The sequence below is a fragment of the Budorcas taxicolor genome, chromosome 21, assembly GCF_023091745.1.
Source record: "Budorcas taxicolor isolate Tak-1 chromosome 21, Takin1.1, whole genome shotgun sequence".
In the NCBI taxonomy this organism is placed as follows: domain Eukaryota; kingdom Metazoa; phylum Chordata; class Mammalia; order Artiodactyla; family Bovidae; genus Budorcas; species Budorcas taxicolor.
The window spans coordinates 35,811,715-35,834,068 of NC_068930.1; the positions used below are offsets into that span (position 1 = coordinate 35,811,715).

The window sequence follows — 22,354 nt, forward strand, 5'->3', positions numbered from 1 at the left end:
AGTATCTATTTCATTTGTTAATTATACCTCAAAAAGGCTAAAAAAGACACCTGTTTGACTAACAATAAAACAATCTAACTTTCAAAAATTAACAGATATCTGAATAAACACTGTACCAAATAAGAGCTTCAGACAGAAAAAAAAAACACATAAAAAATGTTCAAAAAGCAAATTAAAACCACATGAGAACTACATATACAGACTAATATGAAATGGTTATAATTACAATGTGTAACTATGTCAAGTATTGGTGAGAATGTGGCTAACTAGAACACTCATGTATGTACTACTGGTAAAAGTATATAAACTGTTTCTTTAAAAGTTAAACGTCTCATAGGGTTCCACCAATCCACTCTTGGGTATTCACCAGAGAAAATAAAAGCACACATCTGCACAAAGGCTTGTACATGAATTTATACAGCAGCTATATCTATAATAGCCAAAAACTGTAATGAAAACAAATGGCCATCAACAAGTGACTGGAGTAACAAACTATGGTATTTCTACACAATGATATACTTCTCAGCAACACAACAAAAATTATATACACAACAACATGGATAAAATTCACACTAACTATGCTGAGTGAAAGATGCCAGAGGAAAGAGTACCTACTCTATGATTCCATTCATATAAAATTCTGGAAAATGCTAACATCCACAGTGACAAAAAGCAGATCAGCAATTGCACGGTAAGAGAGTTGGATGAAGGAATGAATTACAGAGGTATGAAGAAACTTTTGAGGGTGATGGAACTGTTTATTATTTTCATTGTACTGATCATTTCAGGAATACCTATGTCAAAACTCATCAAACTGATGCTTCACTTATGTGTTATTTATTATCTGTAAATTATACTTCAATAAAGCTACAAAAATAATATCTCATAGAATTATTTTAAGAATAAAATACTGTACAGAATAAATTTCAAATGAGCCTATAAAAATGCTGTTATTCTGGTACCAAATAAACACTTGATAAATATTAACTTCTCATGTAACAATTAAAAGTACCTGAGTAACTAATTCAATGTTCAAAACACCTAAGACATACCTTAGCTTCTTCTTCTTGTGCTTTCTTAACAATTGCTTGTAATTGCACCTCTCGTTTGAATTCAGCATGAAGTAATTTCTCTTCCATCATCCTACGTCGTTGGTCTAATAACCCTTCTTTCCACTTCCGGACTTCTTTCTCCTATACGCAATGAATTATCACATCATTAATTTCAGCATACACAGTCATTTGACAAGAAGTGCGAACAGGTAAACAGCTTAGGAATTACAAAGTGAAGAACCAGGAAAGATCTAAAGATCATGACTAATTATTAAGAACACAGACTATAAAGCCTGACAGTTCATAATCTACCAGTCACTTGCTAGATATGTAAACTGGGCAACTTTTTTAGCCTACATCTCACTTCCTTCATCTATAAACAGAATAGTAGTAGTATCTGACTCATAGGTTTTAAAGACTGAGTCAGTCAATATATGTAAAACTTTTAGAATATTACATTAGACATTGCTCAAGAGAAATATTCGCTGTTATTATTATATTGCACTATGAGCACACTTAAAAATAGTATTTCTTATCCTTATAAACGTTGTCTCTATAACTCAAATGCAAGACAAATGAGTACCCTAGAAATTGAAAAATGGTGAGAAGGTTGAAAAGTCACAATTATCTGCATAAGAACATTCCCTGAAGGAACACACAGAGTTTTCCTTATAGAAGAATAAAGATAATTATGATAGCTGCATTTAATTCCTTTAAAACAATATCAAATAGGAGAAGTAAAAGACTTGTCCTGTGCTTCAACATTTTAGAGCCAGCACCAAAAAGAAAAAAGAAAATCAATGCTGACTTAACACGAATGGGAGGAAAACTAACATTTAAGTTGAATTTTAGCTACATAATGGGTTTAACCACCTTAAAAAGTATGATACACAAAGAGCACTGAAATAGGAGCTAAAAACAGGTCCTTAAGGCCCCATCTCTGCAAATAATTGGTCCTGTGACACTGGAGACAGCCCTTAAGTCTCTCCTAGATTCAGTTTCCACATCTATAAAACGGGGTTCAGGATCTGTTCAACTCTGTGTGCCTCACAGAAGTACTGTTGTGATCATATGAGACCATATATGTCAGAACAGTAATGAAACAATAACCACTGTACAAATGGAAGGTGAGATTTATCATTTGAATTAATTGAAGTAATACTGACATTGATGGGAAAATTTAGAACTTTTAATGTCTTGTACAATTTCAAGGATTTATTATTGTGTTTGCATGAATTATCTGGAGATTATATTATATAGTGAGAAAATAAACTATATAATTTTGTTTGTATTAAAAACACAATAAGAAGGGAAAGTATCATTGTGTTAGAACACTTTTCTGAAGTTTAAAATGAAAAAATATATTAACTCTTGTAGAACCCCATTACAAGGAGACTGTTTTTCATACTTGATTTATCCAAACTAAATGATTAAAATAAAAATAATTAAATTCTTGAAATTCAGGTAAAGAGAAAAATTACAGATTTTCTTCCTTTTCCATCAACTTTTCTACTGCATTAAGAAGAATCTTATGTCACCTCATTTTTACAATCAAACTATTTGATCTAATTATCTCTCCCAATTTTAAAACACACAAAAGGAATGAAAATACTTTTAACCTATGCATATTAGTCCTCCTTTCTAGGACCAAAAGGTAAACAAAAGAGTTTATAGGGGAGGGCTTCCCTCATAGCTCAGTCAGATAAAGAATCTGCCTGCAATGCAGGAGATCCAGGTTCCATTCCTGGGTTGGGAAGATTCCCTGGAGAAGGAAATGGCAACCCACTCCAGTATTCTTGCCTGGAGAATCTCATGGACAGAGGAGCCTGGCGGGCTACAGTCCATGGGGTCGCAAGAGTCGGGCATGACTGAGTGACTAACATACTATAGGGGGCACATGGCTTCTGTTGTGCTGCGTCAAGTATTTGTAGTACACAGACCCCAAGATGGCTCCAAATGATCCCAGTCACCTGGTATTCAGATCTTTGCATATTTCCCTCCCACATTCTATCAGGACTGCAACCAATCTGTTGCTATTCAGTCACTAAATCGTGTTAGACTCTTTGCAACCCCGTGCACTGTAGCATGCCAGGCTCCTCTGTCCTCTACTATCTCCCAGAGTTTGCTCAAATTCATGCATACTAAGTTGGTGACACTATCTAACCATCTCATCCTCTGCTGCCCTCTTCTTTTGCTTTCAATCTTTCCCAACATCAGGGTCTTTTCCAGTAAGTTGGCTCTTTGCATCAGGTGGTCAAAGTACTGGAGCTTCAGCTTCAGCATCAGTCCTTCCAATGAATATTCAGGACTGACTTTCTTTAGGATGGACTGGTTGGATCTCCTTGCTGTCCAAGGGACTCTCAACAGTCTTTTCCAGCACCACAATTCCAAAGCATCAATTCTTGGTGCTCAGCCTTCTTTATGGTCCAAATCTCACATCCATATACAACCACTGGAAAAAATCGTAGCTTTGACTAGATGGACCTCTGTCAGCAAAGTGATATTTCTGCTTTTTAATACACTGTCAAGGTTTGTCATAACTTTCCTTCCAAGGAGCAATATAATTCAGCAAAAGTGATAGTACATCACCTCTAAGACCAGGTTATTATAAAAAGACAATGCAGCTTCCATTTTGGCAGCTCACTTACTCATTCTCTCTTTTTCTGTCTCAGATTATTCTGTGGCAATGGTAGCAGCCATGTCATGAGAACACTGGCCTATGGAAAGACCCACATGGCAAGAAATGGAGGTCCACAACTAACCACTAAAGAGGACTCCAGGCCTGCCAACAGCCAAATGAGGGATCTGAAAGTGGGATCAAAAGAGGGATCTTTCAGCTCCAAATAACTGCTGCCCGAGCCAACACACTGACTGCAACCTCACGAGAGACTCTGAACAAACAAAAAATTACAACATAAGCCACTTCCAGTTTCCATGCCCAAGAAATTATGAGCAAATAAATGTGTGTTGTTTTAAACTGCCGAGTCTTGAGGTCCTTTGTTATAGAGCACACAAAACTCACACAGTACTCACATCTAACATGTGTAATTAACAATAAGAATGACCATATATATATGGAACAACAGTCACTCAAGTACCATGGTACAGTTTTACATACTCGCTACATTCATCAACACAGCTGGTTAACAGTTATAAATGCCATTTTATGGATAAAGAAATTAAAAGGCAATACTGTTAAGTTATTTGCCAAGGGCACCCACCACATGCTATCATGTGGTTAAAAATCAAGATTTCACCAGACTGGCTGTCTCTAGAGTCCATGTTCTTTCCACTACATCACACTGACCAAAAGTTATACTGCTCTAAATTCTCCAACACTGCAGGCAGATTCTTTGCTGTCTGAGACACAAGGGAACCCCCATGAATTTACTTAGTGCCCTGCTTATTCAAATTTCACCATCTCAGGTTCAAAACTGTTGTACCGATTCATCGAACACTTTGCACAAAACTGACTAAGGAAACCCCCAATGAAAATGGCAAAAGAAAAAGTGCAGCTTTAATAATCCATGCAAACTGCAAAACATCAATTTACTAGCTTTTTCAGGAATGACAAATTCTTATTTCTTTTTTAAGAAAGGTACAGGTAATTTTCAGTAGCTAGAAATGCTTTTAATTTCTAGTGAATTTATTTTTACTGTTCTTTTAGCTTCTCTGAAATCAGAAAAAAGTCAATATGAAAATAAGCCCAGCAATTTAAGGCAATCATGGTTCTCTAAAAATTAAAAACTCACCCTTTCTAACAATTTCTGAAGCTTTAATGTTTTCTGTTCACGTAACTTTTCCCTTAGCTGCTGTGCTTTCATTTGTTTTTCTTCATGTTTCTTCTTAGATTCTGCAATTGTTCTATTAATACAAACAAATGGACAAGAGACACAAATGTTTACATGATAAAGCCAAAAGTATCTTCTTTAGTCTTCAAAGTTCTTAAAATAAATATAAACAATACACAAAACTAATTTGGCCTAACATTTCAGGAAAACATTGTCACTTTTCAAAAGATCTGCAACTGTTCTGAATAATGTACCTTAAAATAGTATCAGTATGTAACGACTCCATTTAATAATTAAGAATGGCTAGCTCCCTTCCTGGAGAAGGAAGTGGCAACCCACTCCAGCTTTCTTGCCTGGAGAATCCCGGGGGGGGGGGGGGGGGGGGGGGGGGGGGGGGGAGGCGGCCCAGTGGGCTGCCATCATCTATGGGGTCACACAGAGTCGGACACAACTGAAGTGACTTAGCAGCAGCAGCAGCTCCCTTCCTGTGAAACATTTCAAATTAATTTTCAAAGGCCAGACCTTTTACGAGATGGTGAGGAAAGTTTTTCATGCATGTGAATTCCATGTCCTGGAGGCCTAGCAGGTTCTTCCTCTACAATATCCCCCCAGGATGTGTTTTGGCGCCAAGATTCACGAGCTATTTTGAGAAAAAAGAAAACCACTGTTACTGTTTAACCACGTAATTCTATAAAAGCAACTTTTGAGAACCGACTTTTAAAAGGCATCCTACTCTAATAAATTATTCATTTTACACAAAAACCACATGTATTAACATAATCTATTTTGTACTGTTCTACCTATACATACAACACACACACACAAACATGCACACATAAATTACCTTCATAATCTGCAAGGACATCATTCCAGTTCATACCACAGAAAGATACACTGCCACTGCCCATGCTGGCCTAAAAGGTAGTAAGAAAAATTGAAAAACAGTTGAACCAATTATAAACTAATAAAATGAACTATATATGAAAATTTCCTATCTATTGCTCATACATTTCATTTAGCAAACAGTCCAACACCAACATTAACAGCAGAAATGAATGAAGTAATTTTAAAAGAAAAGTATTGGCCTTAAACTATTACTACATAAAACTCTGAAATATTCAGAGTATACATCAGAAAAGCTCAAAAGTACTTGTTGGGCATTAAAATTTAATAGAAAAATATTTGAAAGATTTACAGTTACTTTCATTCTTTAAGAAATCCCTCTCTTCAACATATATATCATGAGTGCTTAGTGACAGCAAAGCAATGTATCATTTGCTTTTTATCAGTAGAATAGAAAAAGATATCTTAGATTCTTCTTCAATCTTTACACTTATAATCTGAGAAATGTTATGTTTTACTTACTCTGAGATTCAATTTCTTCATTTGTAAAATGAGAAACCAACTTCCAGCTTGTCAATTGCATCATATATAAAAAACACTTGGTAAAGTGCTTTAAAAAGACTTCCTATTGTTTATTGCATGTCTCAATCACCCACAGAATAAAAATGCTAAAAGCTCACAGAAAAATCACTGTCGTTGTCAGTTTCAAGGTTGATATCGTTGTTTTCTTCAGCTTCAATTTCTCTAGTTAACTGTTCCTCTTCGGCAATAGCACTGGCAATGGCTTCTTCATTGGCCTTTTCTAGACGATCTGCTAGCTCCTCTTTTTTAGCAAGAACTTCTGCCATAGACTATAAAGTTAAAAACAAACAAGAAGAAGAATCATCAGTGGACTGGAAAGTCAAGTAATTATTTCTCTCTTCATGTTATAATCATATACTCAACACATATATAAAAATAGCATTGGTAAAGAACTATAAAACTTGGGGTCCAGCTCTGTGACTCAGAAATTTCTTAAAAGCAAGAGACTATTCTGTATTCCATAAAATGATACAATAATCCATGACTTACTTTCTTACCAGACCACTGGGTATGACAAACTGTGAAGTTATATAAATAAGAGGTATTGTTATTAAAGATAAAGTGTGAATTTCACTTGAGCACCAAAATTCAAAACAATTACAGACCAAGTATCTTACAAACAAAAGAAAAACACTATTCTTAAAAAGGAACATAAAAAAATTATGTCGTAATGGTGTTATTAATACTTTTTGAACATATATACCTAATTTAAAATTACGCATTAGAAGTATATAATACAAATAATATGTACCAGAATTAATTGATAAATCCCTATAATAAACTAAATATGTATACTAGAAATGCTAAGGCAAACACTGAAATCACAAAGATTTATGACTACTAAGCAACAAAGGAGACAAATTTTAAAATATAATTAATTAAAAAGCAGGGAGAAAAATAGGAAAAGCAGGATAAAGAACAGGTGAGTCAAAGAGAAAAATAATAAGATGGTAGATTTAAAAGAACCATATTCATAGTCACATTAAACACAAATAGTCTAAACACCTCAACTAGCAGACTCAAATCTGGATAAAAGCAAGACCCCAAACCACATGCTGCACATAAGAAACCTAATTTAAATATGAGAGTATAAACAGATTACAAATAAAAGAGCTACTATTTTAACACTAATCAAAAGAAAGCTGAATTATTAATATCAGATACGGTAGGCTTCAGAACAAAAAATATGACATGGGATAAAGCAGGTCATTTCATAATGATACATACATAAAAATAGCATTGATAAAGAACTATAAAACTTGGGGTCCAGCTCTGTGACTCAGAAATTTCTTAAAAGCAAGAGACTTAAACAATCCTAAAGGTTTGTGAATTTAAGAACATACCTTCAAAACAAAGGAAGCAAAAACTGACAGAATTGCAAGACAAAATAAACCTAATGGGAATGTAAAATGGTACAGCCACTTTGGAAAACTGTCTGATAGTTTCACACAAAGGTTAAAAATTAAGTTACCACGTGTTAGTTGCTCAGCTGTGTTCAGCTCTTTGCAACCCCATGGACTGTAGCCCACCAGGCTCCTCTGTCCATGGAATTGTCCAGGCAAGAACACTGGAGTGGTTAGCCACTCCCTTCTCCAGGGGAATCTTCCCATGTATCAAACCCAGTTCTCCTGCGTTGCAGGCAGATTCTTTACCATCTGAGCCACCAGGGAAGCCCATATGAAAGTTATCATATGACCCAAAAATTCCAATCCTAGATGTACACCCAGAAGAAATGAAACCATACATTCACACAAACACTTGTACACAAATACCTAAAGTAGCATTATTCACAAATGCCAAGAAGTGGAGAAAACCTAATGTTCATAAACTAATGAATGGATTAAATATGGTATGGTTCACATTTTTCAAACAATGGAATATTATTTGGCCATAAAAAGTAGTGAAATACTGGTACAGGCTAAAACACAGGTGAACCTTGAAAATAACATGCTTAGTGAAAGGAACCATTCACAAAGACCACGTACTGTATATGAGAGAAAAGACAGATGAGTGGTTGTATGCGGCTGGGAGGGTGGGGAGAAAGGGAGGCCTGCTCACGGACACTGGGTTTTTTCTGAAGTGATGAAGTGTTTTACAACTAATCATGGTCACGCTTGCACAACTCTGTGAATATATTAAAATACACTGAACTGTACACTTTAAATGGATAAACTGTATATTATGCAAGTTATATGTCAATAAAGTTGGTTTTTTTTTAAGTCTCAATTTTTATTTTATTTTATTTTTTTTCTCTTTTTTTTTTTAATTTTAAAATCTTTAATTCTTACATGTGTTCCCAAACATGAACCCCCCTCCCACCTCCCTCCCCACAACATCTCTGTGGGTCATCCCCATGCACCAGCCCCAAGCATGCTGTATCCTGCGTCAGACATAGACTGGCGATTCAATTCTTACATGATAGTGTACATGATAGAATGCCATTCTCCCAAATCATCCCACCCTCTCCCTCTCCCTCTGAGTCCAAAAGTCCGTTATACACAGCTGTGTCTTCCCACAGATACATGCAGAGATTTCAATACCTCTCTCTCAACTGATAGAATAGGTACAAAAAATTGGCAAAGGAGACCTGAACATTATCAACAAAACTGACCTAGATATTTTCTCAAGAGAAATGAAAACATATGTTCAAAACAAAGACAAGTGTTCGTGGTGCCTTTATTCATAACAGAGAAACTGGAAACAAACATCTGTCAACAACTGGATGGATGAACGTATTGAGCTACACGCATATGACAGAGTACTCCGACAGACAATAGGAAAAGAAGGAACTATTAACATACACAGTGATGCCAATGAATCTCAAAATAATTATGCTACACGAAAGAGGCTGAACATTACATACTTTACATTAATTGTATTATTCCATACACAGAGAATTCTGAAAATGCTGATTAGGATGTAGTGGCAGCAGAATAGTGACAACCTGGGAAGGGGAAACAGGGAAGAGCGGAAAGAAGGATGACAGAAGAGAATGTAAAGCTTTCGGAGGCAATCGATACTTTCATTATCTTGATTGTAGTGATGATTTCATAGGTATAAACACATGTCAAAATATATCAATATATATACTTTAGATAGGTGAAGTTTACTGAAAATCAATAATACCTCAATAAAGGTATTAAAAATGCAAGTGCTTGAGCTTCAGCTTATTACTGAATTGGTCTGAAGCCTAAACATTGGTAGCTTCTTTAAAGCCACCCCTCCCAACTTCATCTACCCTGTTGATACTCTACCCCTTCAAAACACACAAGATTGTCCCTGGGGAAGAGAATGGGATGAGGGAGTTTAGATGAGAAATCATTTCTTTGCATCATAAGCTTTTTCTCTATAAACTCTTGAATATTACAGAAAATAACTTCTTAAGGTGCAACACCAACATCGCAAATAACAAAGATTAGAAAGCTATTAAAGTTGAATAGATTTAACTTTGTAGAAAGTATGTTCTCACGTGATCTTATTTCCTTCCTAATCTTATCTTCTCCAGAGAACATTTCTACTTTGTCTCTTAAGACCTGAAAATATTTTAACATAGGACAGGGAGGCCTGGCGTGCTGTAATTCATGGGGTCGCAAAGATTTGGACACGACTGAGCAACTGAACTGAACACAGCTTGTGGATGAAATGATTTAATTTTCCACATACAACTTCTACTACTTTCCACACTGTGGAATTCAAACAAATATCTGTATACATCATCATTCTGAAATTTCTAAATTTTCATTAAAATTTGGAATTTCAGTAAATCTAAAAAAACTAATCCAGGGTAGCTGGGATTTATATCAGCACATTTTTACAATGCTGGCAAAAGTGGACCTTAAACAGAAAGGTTCTCACAGTTATTTTTTGCTTAGCTTTCTGTTAAATATGAGAACTGCAGGGTTTTTTTTACTCTATCCATCTATGAGACAATATTATATGAAGGGGAAAAAGGAAACAGTTTTCTCAATACAACCACATTTCTATATAATCCTTCACTTAGAATCTCAACAATAAGGTGCTTATTTAGAGCAACCCACAGAAGTATCACTGCCAAGACAAATTAAAAATATAAAATTTTTTCACAACCTCGGTTTAGTTAAAACACCTCTAAAACTTCTAAGAATACACTAATATTCATATGTAAAGCAGAACTTATTTTCTTTCAAGTATGTAATGTCACACTCAAAATAACCAAGGGTTTTTAACATTTCACCACAAGCTAATTTTACCTATGTGATCAAAATAAAAATGATGAGAGAATTTTTTTTTAATTATTTTATGCTTAAAGTATAGGATGCTTTTTCTCTTTTGAAATTTGATTCTCACAGAATCAATTCACAAAATAAATAATTTAATATGATATCTATGAAATTTAATATATCTATGAAAAGAAAGTATAAATATAACTAATTTCTACCCCATACATTAAACTCACTTATATGACAGTAATTACATTTAACTTTCAAAAAATTCACACTAAAAGATGTAAGTTAAAAACAAATATTAATTTGTTTTTCTTATTGCTATAACTCTTATTTTTCCTTAAACAACTCATATCAAGTTTCATCAATATCTAATCTTACTCTAGGATATATGATTTGGCCTAATCCCGGTGGCTCAGTGGTAAAGAATCCACCTCAATGCAGGAGACACAGATTTGATCCCTGGGTCAGGAAGATCCCTTGGAGGAGAGCATGGCAACCAACTCCAGTAGTCTTGCCAAGAAAATCTCACGGGCAGAGGAGCCTGGCTGGCGACCATGGGGCCACAAGAGTCAGGCACAACTGAAGTTACTGAGCACGCACACACACACCATCTGCTCACATCGTCTTTTAGCATCATAAAGCACTCAGTTTAAAAGGAAATTATAGTATACGGTGGCCATTTAAAAATGAAAATTGGAATGACTTTTCTCAACAGCTTTTTATATGGAGCTACTCCTTTTGAAAATTACTTTTAAAAAATGCCAGCATGACCTATTCTGAACTATCCTCAGGCCAAGTTATCTTACTACTTAAGTGGAAAAGAGAAAGACATGAGCAGAATTAACTATTCATCCAAAAGCATAATCCTATAAATAATTTCAAGTCAATGCATTTTTAAAGATTCAGCAATAGGGATGACAAATTTCATCCTAAAGACCAATTCCAAATGTTAACTATCTAAAGTACTCTGTTAAGAGAATTTTAAAACTAAGTTCATTAAGCACTATTTTCCAACAGAGTGGTAGATGTTGCATAGAAGATATTAATGTTATAGTTTCTTAATGCTAAAGAACATTTGACCAAATCATACAAAAACTAAATGATTTTGAGCAAGTTACTTGACTCTCACAGTCTCATTTCCACCCTCTACAAAATAAGAAGAATCTTAACTACATCCAAAGTTTGCTACAAGAATAACATGTTAACATAAAATAACATATAAAATGCTAAGTTTAAAAGTGCTCTGTAAAGTATAGAGAAATGCACAATACAATTTTTCATTATTGGAATTTTTGCCTCTTTAATATATCTACTCAGAATTCTGAGAAGTTGTTCTTACCAAGTTAGCAGCACTCACATTTGAAATATCTGAAGGATCCATTTCACTTTCTATTCTTGCTTTTTCTCCTGAAAATTTGTCTTCACTTGCTTGCAAAGAAGGTGTGTCAGCTTGCTGAATAACTGAAACACACTCTGTATCAATGTGAACAGCAGGTATTTCAGAAGTTTGAACAGAATTGTCTGGTAAGAAACTACTCCCAGAGTTCTTGACATCATCCAGTGTACTCACTGTGAACTAACAAAACATATTGTAGAATGAATCAGAGGTAACAAAAAATACTCACCAACTATTTCACTCTAGAAAAGCAGATTCTGCTTAATCCACCAACTGTGAAGCAACAGTTGGCTGGCTAACAGACCAATCACTCATTATTTTGGTACATTTCAAGTGTTAGAAAAGAAACGTTAAGCAGCCACAAATTTTATTTACATATCTACTATGTTTAAGGATACTCAAGTGTTTTAAGAAATTAAGCAATATATGTTGCAATTGCATTTTATTTTATTAGGCTGATTCCTGATGGCTATACTAAATGCTTCACAAAAGAAATCTAGTCACAAGTATAATAAATATTATGCTTTATGTTCAAATAACTAAAGGTATTTACTTAGTTTTTATGAAAACTAATATCAAATGAAGGCACTTCTCACCAAATATGTACTTTAAAGGCATTTTACTCAAAACACGGAACTCACTCTCTTTAGATAACATTAACACACACAACCTCAAAGCATCTTTCATGAAGACTCACATGGTACATAATACCAAATCTTAGATCTAAAAGAAAAATACACTATAAAAAGTAGAGCATATGTCAGCAAGCAATCTCCTTAAGCAATTCATATTCTTTAGACTTCAGTAGCCTCTCCATTCCCCTTTAAGAATATTTAACACAAAACCAACAGAAATGTAAAAAACATCTAGAACAAATACAACTTTTGCTTAGGAAAAATACGTTACACCTTTTAAAAATTTTAGAGTTTAGTGAAAGAAACAGGACTTTATTTTCACTTTCTAACAGAGTACAGAAATAATGGCACTATGCTTTTCAGTACTCAGAGTAATGAACTCCAAGGAGAACGAAAATCTAAAGTTGTGAATTTAAAACTCACTCACACCACTACTTAAATAAACATCAGATAAACACTGCAGTGGCCATAAAAACCCCAGTTTGATATAGTATTTATGTAAATATTAAACTTGGCCAAGTCTTATAAACTACTTTAAAAATTCTACTATTGGTTATAACTTTAAAGTGTCCCAAAGTGTTCATTTTAGCATACGCATTATTCAAATAGCATCACAATGTTTATATTGCTATCAACATTATCCATACATCAGTCATCATGGTTTATAATCTTTTTGGTAATATTTATATTAGCATTACTGATCTTTACAATATAGTCAATCCTGTTTATTAAAAAACCAGTATCAACTTAAATAACAGAATCAAAGCTAAATTATAAAGTAATGGTCAAAATATATGAATATGCTAATTCCATTTTCAGAATGAGAGTAGAGAAAACACAGCTATTAATATTAGCTTGGACACCATAAGCAGTGAACTTTTATACTGAAATAATTCAGCAATAATTACTCATAAGCTCTATGTATAGACTATTTCTAAAATCTCAAAATCATGTAAGCATATTCTTTACACAAAATTAGGACATTTTTTATAATGTTAAATCTTATAATTAAAATATATGTTAGCAAAAATGCTAAATGTTGGTTAAGTGATATAAAAAGTGATTTCTTCATCAAACTTACCTACATTTAAAAGTTTCTTAAAGTTTTACCCAACAACTATGTACTGATAAACTTACTATGTGCCTATGACTCTGCTCCATATTATGGGAAATTAAAAGACAATATGGGCTTCCCTGGTGGCTCAGATGGTAAAGAATCCACCTGCAATGCACGAGACCTTGGTTTGATCCCATGGTTGGGAAGATAACTTGGAGAAGGGAATGGTTACCCACTCCAGTATTCTTGCCTGGAGAATCCCATAGGCAGAGGAGCCTGGCAGGCTACAGTCCATTGCGTTGCAAAGTCGGACACAACTAAGTGACTTTCACTTTCACACTTTCATAAGATTCTACCCACAAGGAGTTTTCAATCTCATGTGGGCATAAAACATATACACATTAAATAGTTATAAAACATTAAGAATAATGCAGGATTAAGAGCTATTATTATCATTAAGAAAAAAAATGGGAGTCTAAAAATAAAAAAATATTCTACAGGTAAAAAGAAGAAAATTTTAAAAAGCTACTATTCTGGACTGAGAAATATTACAGTTACTTTACAACTTTTTTTCTTAGTCTCTATACCCATATCAAACAATCTCTTATATTTCACTAATGATTTTGCAGAAAACTATACTAAATGAACATAAATCTTTCTGTAAACAAATATCTTTGAAAAATGCATTGCTTAACCAAACAAGTAAAATAAACTTCAAAAAAAGTTTGACTAAAAGAAAAAGGACTGGGGATATTAATCTTAAGGAATTATTTTAAATATTAGCAAATCACTCTATACTTGGGCTGTAGAAAACAAAAGTAGAGCAAGTGAAAAATGATTCTTACTTTCGTCACTTTAAATAACACTTCAAATGAAGCAGGAGGACATCACTTTAACCAAGTAATCAAAGTCAACAAACATGGGCAAATTGGTATGACATGTCTTTAGATGTGAGGTTGACAATCGCTTTATTTTTGCCTAAAATGCATAAGCTAAAGTGAATAATGAATAAAGAAACTGAAGAACATTGTACCAAAAATATCTGCAATGTATTCTTCAAAAAAATGAATGTCATGAAAAATAAAGACAGGGTGAGTAACTGATGCTAGTCAAAGATATTAAAGAAACAAAGTCAAATACAATGTATGATTCTAAACTGCATCGTGAATCAGGGAAAAAATTTCTGTGAAGAGATTACTGGGACAACTGGAACTTTTGAAAATCAGACTATAAGTTTAGATAACAATATTATATAAATGTCAAATTCCCTGAATTTTATTATTATAGTGTGGTTATGGAAAAGAGTTTTCTGTTCTTTGGAGATACATGCTGTAGAATTTAAAGGTGAATGGCTGTGATGTTTGTACATTACTTTCAAATGTAACACATAAAGAGAGAAAAGAAACTGTGGCAAAATGTTAAATCTGTGAATCTAGGAAAAGGGTACCAGAGGGTCCATTATTCTTTTCTTGCAACTTTTCTATAGATCTGAAATTTTTCATAATAAAAGTAAAACAATGAAATAGAAAAATTAAGACATTCCTACATACATATATATATATATCTCATATAAAAAGCAGTAAAAGGACTTTCAGAATGTACTACCTGGGTTCTTTCTGCAAGAGGATGATCACATGAGTGTACTGGGTCCTTGGGCCGAGATTCTATAGTATTAGAAGGTTCATCTCCAACAAATTCACTTTTCTGTATGCTTTCGTCAGGCAAAAGATGTACATTTTCTTTATCACTGTCATCCTTTGATCTTAATGCTTCTGTTGGTAATGAAGCTTTTGGCATCACTGCTGTTGATCGTGAACGAACAGGCCTTCCTCTCTGAACAGTTTCCCATCCTTCAGCATCTTTCCGTTCTATGCAGTTGAGGGAAGAAAATAAATCAAGAATTATTTAGAAGATATAAATTTTCAAAAACCTATAAAATAAAACTATTTTACAATCTAATTCTCATTGACTATAACTAAGCTATAAACATGACACTGATTTCTATGCAAAGTGTATTCACGTGTGTGTGTGTGTGTGTGTGTGTATTATCTAATTCCTATGACCTCAGAGGGTAGGTATAATTATCCTTATCTTACAAATGATAAAACTGAGATTAAGACTGACCTAAGGCCCCACAGTCAGAAAGCAACATTTATATAATGCATACCATTACTGGTTAAGGCATAGACTTGGATTACTGTAATACTGAGTGGTTTCCCATTCTGCTGTTTTTGAGACTGCATCCAAGTACTGCATTTCAGACTCTTTTGTTGACTATGATGGCTACTCCATTTCTTCTAAGGGATTCTTGCCCACAGTAGTAGATATAATTGTCATTTGAGTTAAATTCACCCATTCCAGTCCATTTTAGTTCACTGATTCCTAAAATGTCGATGTTCACTCTTGCCATCTCCTGTTTGACCACTTCCAATTCGCCTTGATTCATGGACCTAACAGTCCAGGTTCCTATGCAATATTGCTCTTTATGGCATTGGACTTAACTTACATTACCAGTCACATCCACAACTGGGTACTGTTTTTGCTTTGGCTCCGTCTCTTCACTCTTTCTGGAGTTATTTCTCCACTGATCTCCCAAAGCATATTGGGTACCTACCGATCTGGGGAGTTCATCTTTCATTGTCCTATCTTTTTGCCTTTTCATGCTGTTCATGGGGTTCTCAAGGCAAGAATACTAAAGTGGTTTGCCATTCACTTCTCCAGTGGACCACGTTTTATCAGAACTGTACACCATGACCTGTCTATCTTGGGTAGCCCTACATGGCATGATTCATAGTTTCACTGAGTTAGACAAGGCTGTTGTCCATGTGATCAGTTTGGTTAGTTTTCCACGGCAGAAAGTGAATAACTAAAGAGCCTCTTGATGAAAGTGAAAGAGGAGAATGAAAAAGTTCATTTAAAACTCAACATTCAGAAAACTAAGATCATGGCATCTGGTCCCATCACTTCATGGCAAATAGACGGGGAAACAATGGAAACAGTGAGAGACTTCATTTTCTTGGGCTAAAAAAAAAATCACTGCAGATGGTGACTGCAGCCATGAAATTAAAAAGCACTTGCTCCTTGGAAGAAAAGCCATGACCAATCTAGATAGCATATTAAAAAGCAGAGACATTACTTTGCCAATAAAGAACCGTCTAGTCAAAGCTATGGTTTTTCCAGTAGTCATGTATGGATATGAGAGTTGGACTATAAAGAAAGCTGAGCACTGAAGAATTGATGCATTTGAACTGTGGTGTTGGAGAAGACTCTTGAGAATCCCTTGGACTGCAAGGAGATCCAACCAGTTCATCATAAAGGAAATCAGTCCTGAATATTCATTGGAAGGACTGATGCTGAAGCTGAAACTCCAAAACTCTGGCCACCTGATGCGAAGAACTGACTCACTGGAAAAGACCTTGATGCTGGGAAAGATTGAAGGTGGGAGGAGAAGGGGACAACAAAGGATGAGATGGTTGGATGGCATCACTGACTCAATGGATATGAGTTTGAGTAAGCTCCAGGAGTTGGTGACGGACAGGGAAGCCTGGCGTGCTGCAGTCCATGCGGTCACAAAGAGTCGGACATGATTGAGCGACTGAACTGAACTGAATGTATACTATGTGCTACCACTGTTATAAGTGCCTTAGATATAACTCTTTTAATCTTTCCCTAAGATCAGTACTATCATTCCCATATTACCAATGAGGAAACTGAGACAAAAGGTAAAGCCAAGATGTAAGTCCAAGCAAACTGGTTCTGATGTCAATGGTCTAATGGATATGTAAAAACTGCCTCTCCATCTTTCAGAATCCAAACATAAGCCTAGCTCCAAAGTTCAAGTACTTTTCCCTTTAGTACCAAAAGTACACTAACTTGGCAAAAAAGGAAAAATAAAACTATTTTAATGATCATAAGATTATAGAATGTTAATTGAATGAACACTTGAGGATCTAGTTCAGTATTTTGCCATACACATAAAAAAATGAGGGCCTATGTCCAAAGACACAGAGCAAAATAGCCCAAAATAAATATGAATCTTCTGCTGCAATGGTTCAAAGTGTCACAACCTGAGGTATACACATATACAGTTAATAGCCATAATTTTTAAAAGTTTATAGGCTAAAATGTAGCATGTCAAAATTAATATGAAGCTATCTAGTTCTGGCCAAGATAGAGCAGACTGACTTGTATTTCCAGGTCCTCCTTCTTACAACTAAGAACTCTGGAAAAACACACGAAAGAAGCACAGGAAGATTTTAAAAGACAGAAAGATAGGTGGACTGCCTTGTGACCCTGGGAGTTAAAAGCAGCATAGTAATGAGTTCTCTGTGTTTCCTAATTGTTTCCTATATATGACAGGATGGTACAAAGGCCTCCAACCCAGAAAGAACAAGTGATACACACAAAACAGGCATCAGCAAAACTTGTTTTGCCAAGCCGAAGGGCAGAGGAAACGATGACCTAAGAAAATAACCATTTTGGCAAACCTCCTTCTATTCAGCCAACCATCAGTGGAAAACTTGCACCTCATGGTTTCAATAGGGGTAAGTAGAGAGTTGAACTTCTATTGCCCACGTGGTAGAAATAGATGGTCCGACTCCCTCATCAAAACAGTGTCAGCAAAGTTGAACAGTGAGCTGAGTTTCTACCTCCAAATGACATTAAACAAGGCAGTAGGAACTGGATTAGTCAGCACTCTACTTTTCCCCACCCCTAGTGTCAGTGGGAAACGGAGCAGCAGTGAGACTTAACGAGGTAGTGAGAGTCAGAACTGGTAGACACTGATCCGCCCGACCCACACTGTCGTAAGGGTCCAATGTTGGGCACAACCTCTACCGTCATCCAACATCAAAGACACAAAGAATGAGTCAATATTCTGATCTTCCCCACCCCCAGGTTTGGCAGGTCCCATATAGAAAGCTGAGCTTCCACCCTCACCAACATCACTGCTACAGAATAAAGTAGTAGAAGACACATTTACTCAGCACATGGATCCCATTTCACCTTGTGATAATGCCAGCAGGACCCACCAGAAAGCTAAGATTCCACTCCACCTTACACAGGTAAGTCAGGAGTCGGTCCTCCCTTCACTCTGGCACTCCATTGTGTCAGTAGGGGTACAGAAGAGAACTGAGCTACCTCCAGTAGCAGCCAAGGAAGTGGTGAAAGTTAGTCTCCAATTTTGCTGAAAAGGTATCAGGGAATGTCTTAAATGGAGCACAAAGGACCTGTATGCCAACAACAAAAGAGGTAACATTTGTGTGAGTGGAGTCCCAGAAAGAGAGGAGAGAGAGCGTAGGACTTAAACAGTATTTAAAGAACTAATAAAAACTTTCTAAACTTAGTGAAAGATATAAAACTAAAGGAACTAAAAAGATATCAAACTAAAAGAACTAAGAAATCCAAAGAAACTGATGCTAAAACACATCATAATGAAAGCTCTGAAAAGAAAAAAACATATAAAAATTCTTAAAAGAAGCTATGGTGGGGGGACAAGAAGCAATAGGGAAAAGATACATCATCTATAGCAGAACATCAGTTTTAATGACAGCAAATTTCTCTTCTGAAACACTAAAGGCCCAGAGGAAGTGGCACAACTTCCAAGGACTGAAAGAACTGTCAATCGCAAATTCTATAATCAGTGAAACTATGCTTCAGGAATGAAGAATAAATAAGGCATTCTCAGATGAAAAGAAAACTAAGCAAATGTGTCACTAGCAAACCAGCCCTTAAAGGATGACCAAAGGAAATTCCCTAAAGAGAAACTAATTAAGTTTTAAAAAAAGAACATGGACCAAATTCTCCAACCCAAAGATTCAGAGTGGCATACTAGATAATAAAACAAAAGCATACAGTTATAACTGGAAATGGAACAACAGACTGGTTCCAAATAGGAAAAGGAGTACGTCAAGGTTCTGTATTGTCACCCTGCTTATTTAACTTATATGCAGAGTACATCATGAGAAACGCTGGGCTGGAAGAAGCACAAGCTGGAATCAAGATTTCAGGGAGAAATATCAATAACCTCAGATATGCAGATGACACCACCCTTATGGCAGAAAGTGAAGAAGAACTAAAGAGCCTCTTGATGAATGAGGAGAGTGAAAAAGTTGGCTTAAAGCTCAACATTCAGAAAACTAAGATTATGGCATCCAGTTCCATCACTTCATGGCAAATAGATGGGGAAACAGTGGAAACAGTGGCTGACTATTTTGGTGGGCTCCAGAATCACTTCAGATGGTGATTGTAGCCATGAAATTAAAAGATGCTTACTCCTTGGAAGGAAAGTTATGACCAACCTAGACAGCATATTAAAAAGCAGAGACATTATTTTGCCAACAAAGGTCCATCTAGTCAAAGCTATGGTTTTTCCTTTAGTCATGTATGGATGTGAGAGTTGGATTATAAAGAAAGCTGAATGCTGAGGAATTGATGCTTTTTGAACTGTGGCACTAGAGAAGACTCTTGAGAGTCCCTTGGACTGAAAGGAGATCGAACTAGTCAATCCTAGAGGAAATCAATCCTGAATATTCACTGGAAGGACCGATGCTGAAGCTGAAGCTCCAATACTCTGGCCACCTGATGCAAAGAGCTGACTCATTAGAAAAGACCCTGATGTTGGGAAAGACTGAAGGCAGGAGGAGAAGGGGATGACAGAGGATGAGATGGCTGGATAGCATCACCAACTCAATGGACATGAGTTTGAGCAAGCTCCAGGAGATGGTGAAGGACAGGGAAGCTTACAGTGCTATAGTCCACGGGGTCACAAAGCGTTGGACATGATCGAGGAACTGAACAACAATAGGCCATGCCATTATATGATTCACTACGTGGAAGATATTTTATTTCAAAGGAAAAAAATACTTACAAAATGCTCATTCTTGTGACTAGTATATTAACTCATCTTATTTTTTAAATATTGCAACTATGTTACTACATTTATATTATACTTTAAAATAAGGACTAGATGGAACCTGTCATCTTTTATTTGAAAAATCTGCATTTTGAAATCTGCAAGGGGAAAGCATGCTTAAATTTTTTGTTGTTTTCTTAAACTTTTTACTACTTTTTCATTATTTTATTATTTATTATATTTATATATTTTATTATGAAGATTTTCAAATACAGTACACAGAAAATAGTATTATGAAGTCCCCACTCTAATCATTAAGCTTCAATAATTATCAACATTCTGCTGCTCTTATTTCATTTCTTCTTCCCTATTGTTTTTTCTGAAATATTTTTTTAAATTTTATTTATTTTTGGCAGTTCTACGTCTTCGTTGCTGTGAAGGCTTTTCTCCAGTTGCAGAGAGCAGGGGTTGCTCTCTAGTTGAGGTACCTGGGTTTCTCACTGGTGTGGCTTTCCTTGTTGTGGAGCATGAGCAGTAGGGTGTCAGTCTCAGCAGCTGTTGCCCACGGGTTCAGCAGCTGTGGCTTCCGGGCTCTAGGGCACAGGCTCCGTAGTTGTGGCGCACAGGCTTAGTTGCTCCACAGCATATGGGCCCATCCCAAATCAGGGATCAAACCTGTGTCTCTTGCTTTGGAAGGCAGATTTTTTTTTTACCACAGAGCCACCAGGGAAGCCCTGTAATATTTTAAAACAAATCCTAGAAACATCACTTCTCCTGGAAATATTCAGTATGTGTCCTTTTTTTTCTTTAATACACTTTTTTAAAACATCAGATTTTTTTCTTTCTGGCTTTGCTGGCTCTGTGCTGTGCGGGCTTTTCTCTAGTTGTGGTGAGCAGCTACTCTTTAGTTGTGGTGCACGGGCTTCTCATTGCAGTGGCTTCCCTTGTGGAGCACAAGGGAAGGGCATACGTGGCTTCAATAGTTGAGGCACATGGGCTCTGGATCACAGGCTCAACAGTCGTGACACAGAGGCTTAGCTGCTCTGCAGTATGTGGATCTTCCCCATCAAGGATCAAAACCTGTGTCTCCTACTTTGGCAGGCAGAACTTTTACCACTGAGCCACCAGGGAAACCCGGTATATGTCTTTAAAAGATAGAATTTTTTTAAATATAACAACATCATTAATATAACCAGCAAAATCAACACACAGAAATCCCTTGCATTCCTATACACTAATAATGAATAAAATAGAAAGAGAAATTAAGAAAACAATTTCATTCACCATTGCAACAAAAAGAATAAAATACTTAGGAATATATCTACCTAAAGAAACTAAATACCTATATATAGTGAACTATAAAACACTGGTGAAAGAAATCAAAGAGGACACTAATAGATGGAGAAACATACCATGTTCATGAACTGGAAGAATAAATACAGTGAAAATGAGTATACTACCTAAAGCAATCTACAGATTCAATGCAATCCCTATCAAGCTACCAACAGTGTTTTTCACAGAGCTGGAACAAATAATTTCACAATGTCTATGGAAATACAAAAAACCTCGAATAGCCAAAGCAATCTTGAGAAAGAAGAATGGAATTGGAGGAATCAATCTGCCTAACTTCAGGCTCTACTGCAAAGCCACAGTCATCAAGACAGTATGGTACAGGCACAAAGACAGAAATATAGATCAATGAACAAAATAGAAAGCCCAGAGATAAATCCACACACCTATGGACACCTTATCTTTGACAAAGGAGGCAAGAATATACAATGGATTAAAGACAATCTCTTTAACAAGTGGTGCTGGGAAAACTGGTCAACCACTTGTAAAAGAATGAAACTAGATCACTTTCTAACACCATACGCAAAAATAAACTCAAAATGGATTAAAGATCTAAACATAAGACCAGAAACTATAAAACTCCTAGAGGA

The 22,354-nt window shown here is 35.7% G+C and overlaps 1 protein-coding gene across 1 annotated transcript in view; it reads right to left on the bottom strand.

Annotated features, from left to right (window-relative positions):
* Nucleotides 1-22,354, bottom strand: part of SCAPER (S-phase cyclin A associated protein in the ER) — a 353,763-nt gene that overhangs the window by 279,346 nt on the left and 52,063 nt on the right. The window contains exons 7-13 of the mRNA XM_052659727.1: nt 15,167-15,429; nt 11,813-12,049; nt 6,367-6,537; nt 5,688-5,757; nt 5,366-5,483; nt 4,805-4,916; nt 1,053-1,193 (exon numbers count right to left, since the gene is read on the bottom strand). Coding sequence (XP_052515687.1) covers nt 1,053-1,193; nt 4,805-4,916; nt 5,366-5,483; nt 5,688-5,757; nt 6,367-6,537; nt 11,813-12,049; nt 15,167-15,429 — 1,112 coding nt within the window. The remainder of the gene's footprint in view (nt 1-1,052; nt 1,194-4,804; nt 4,917-5,365; nt 5,484-5,687; nt 5,758-6,366; nt 6,538-11,812; nt 12,050-15,166; nt 15,430-22,354) is intronic.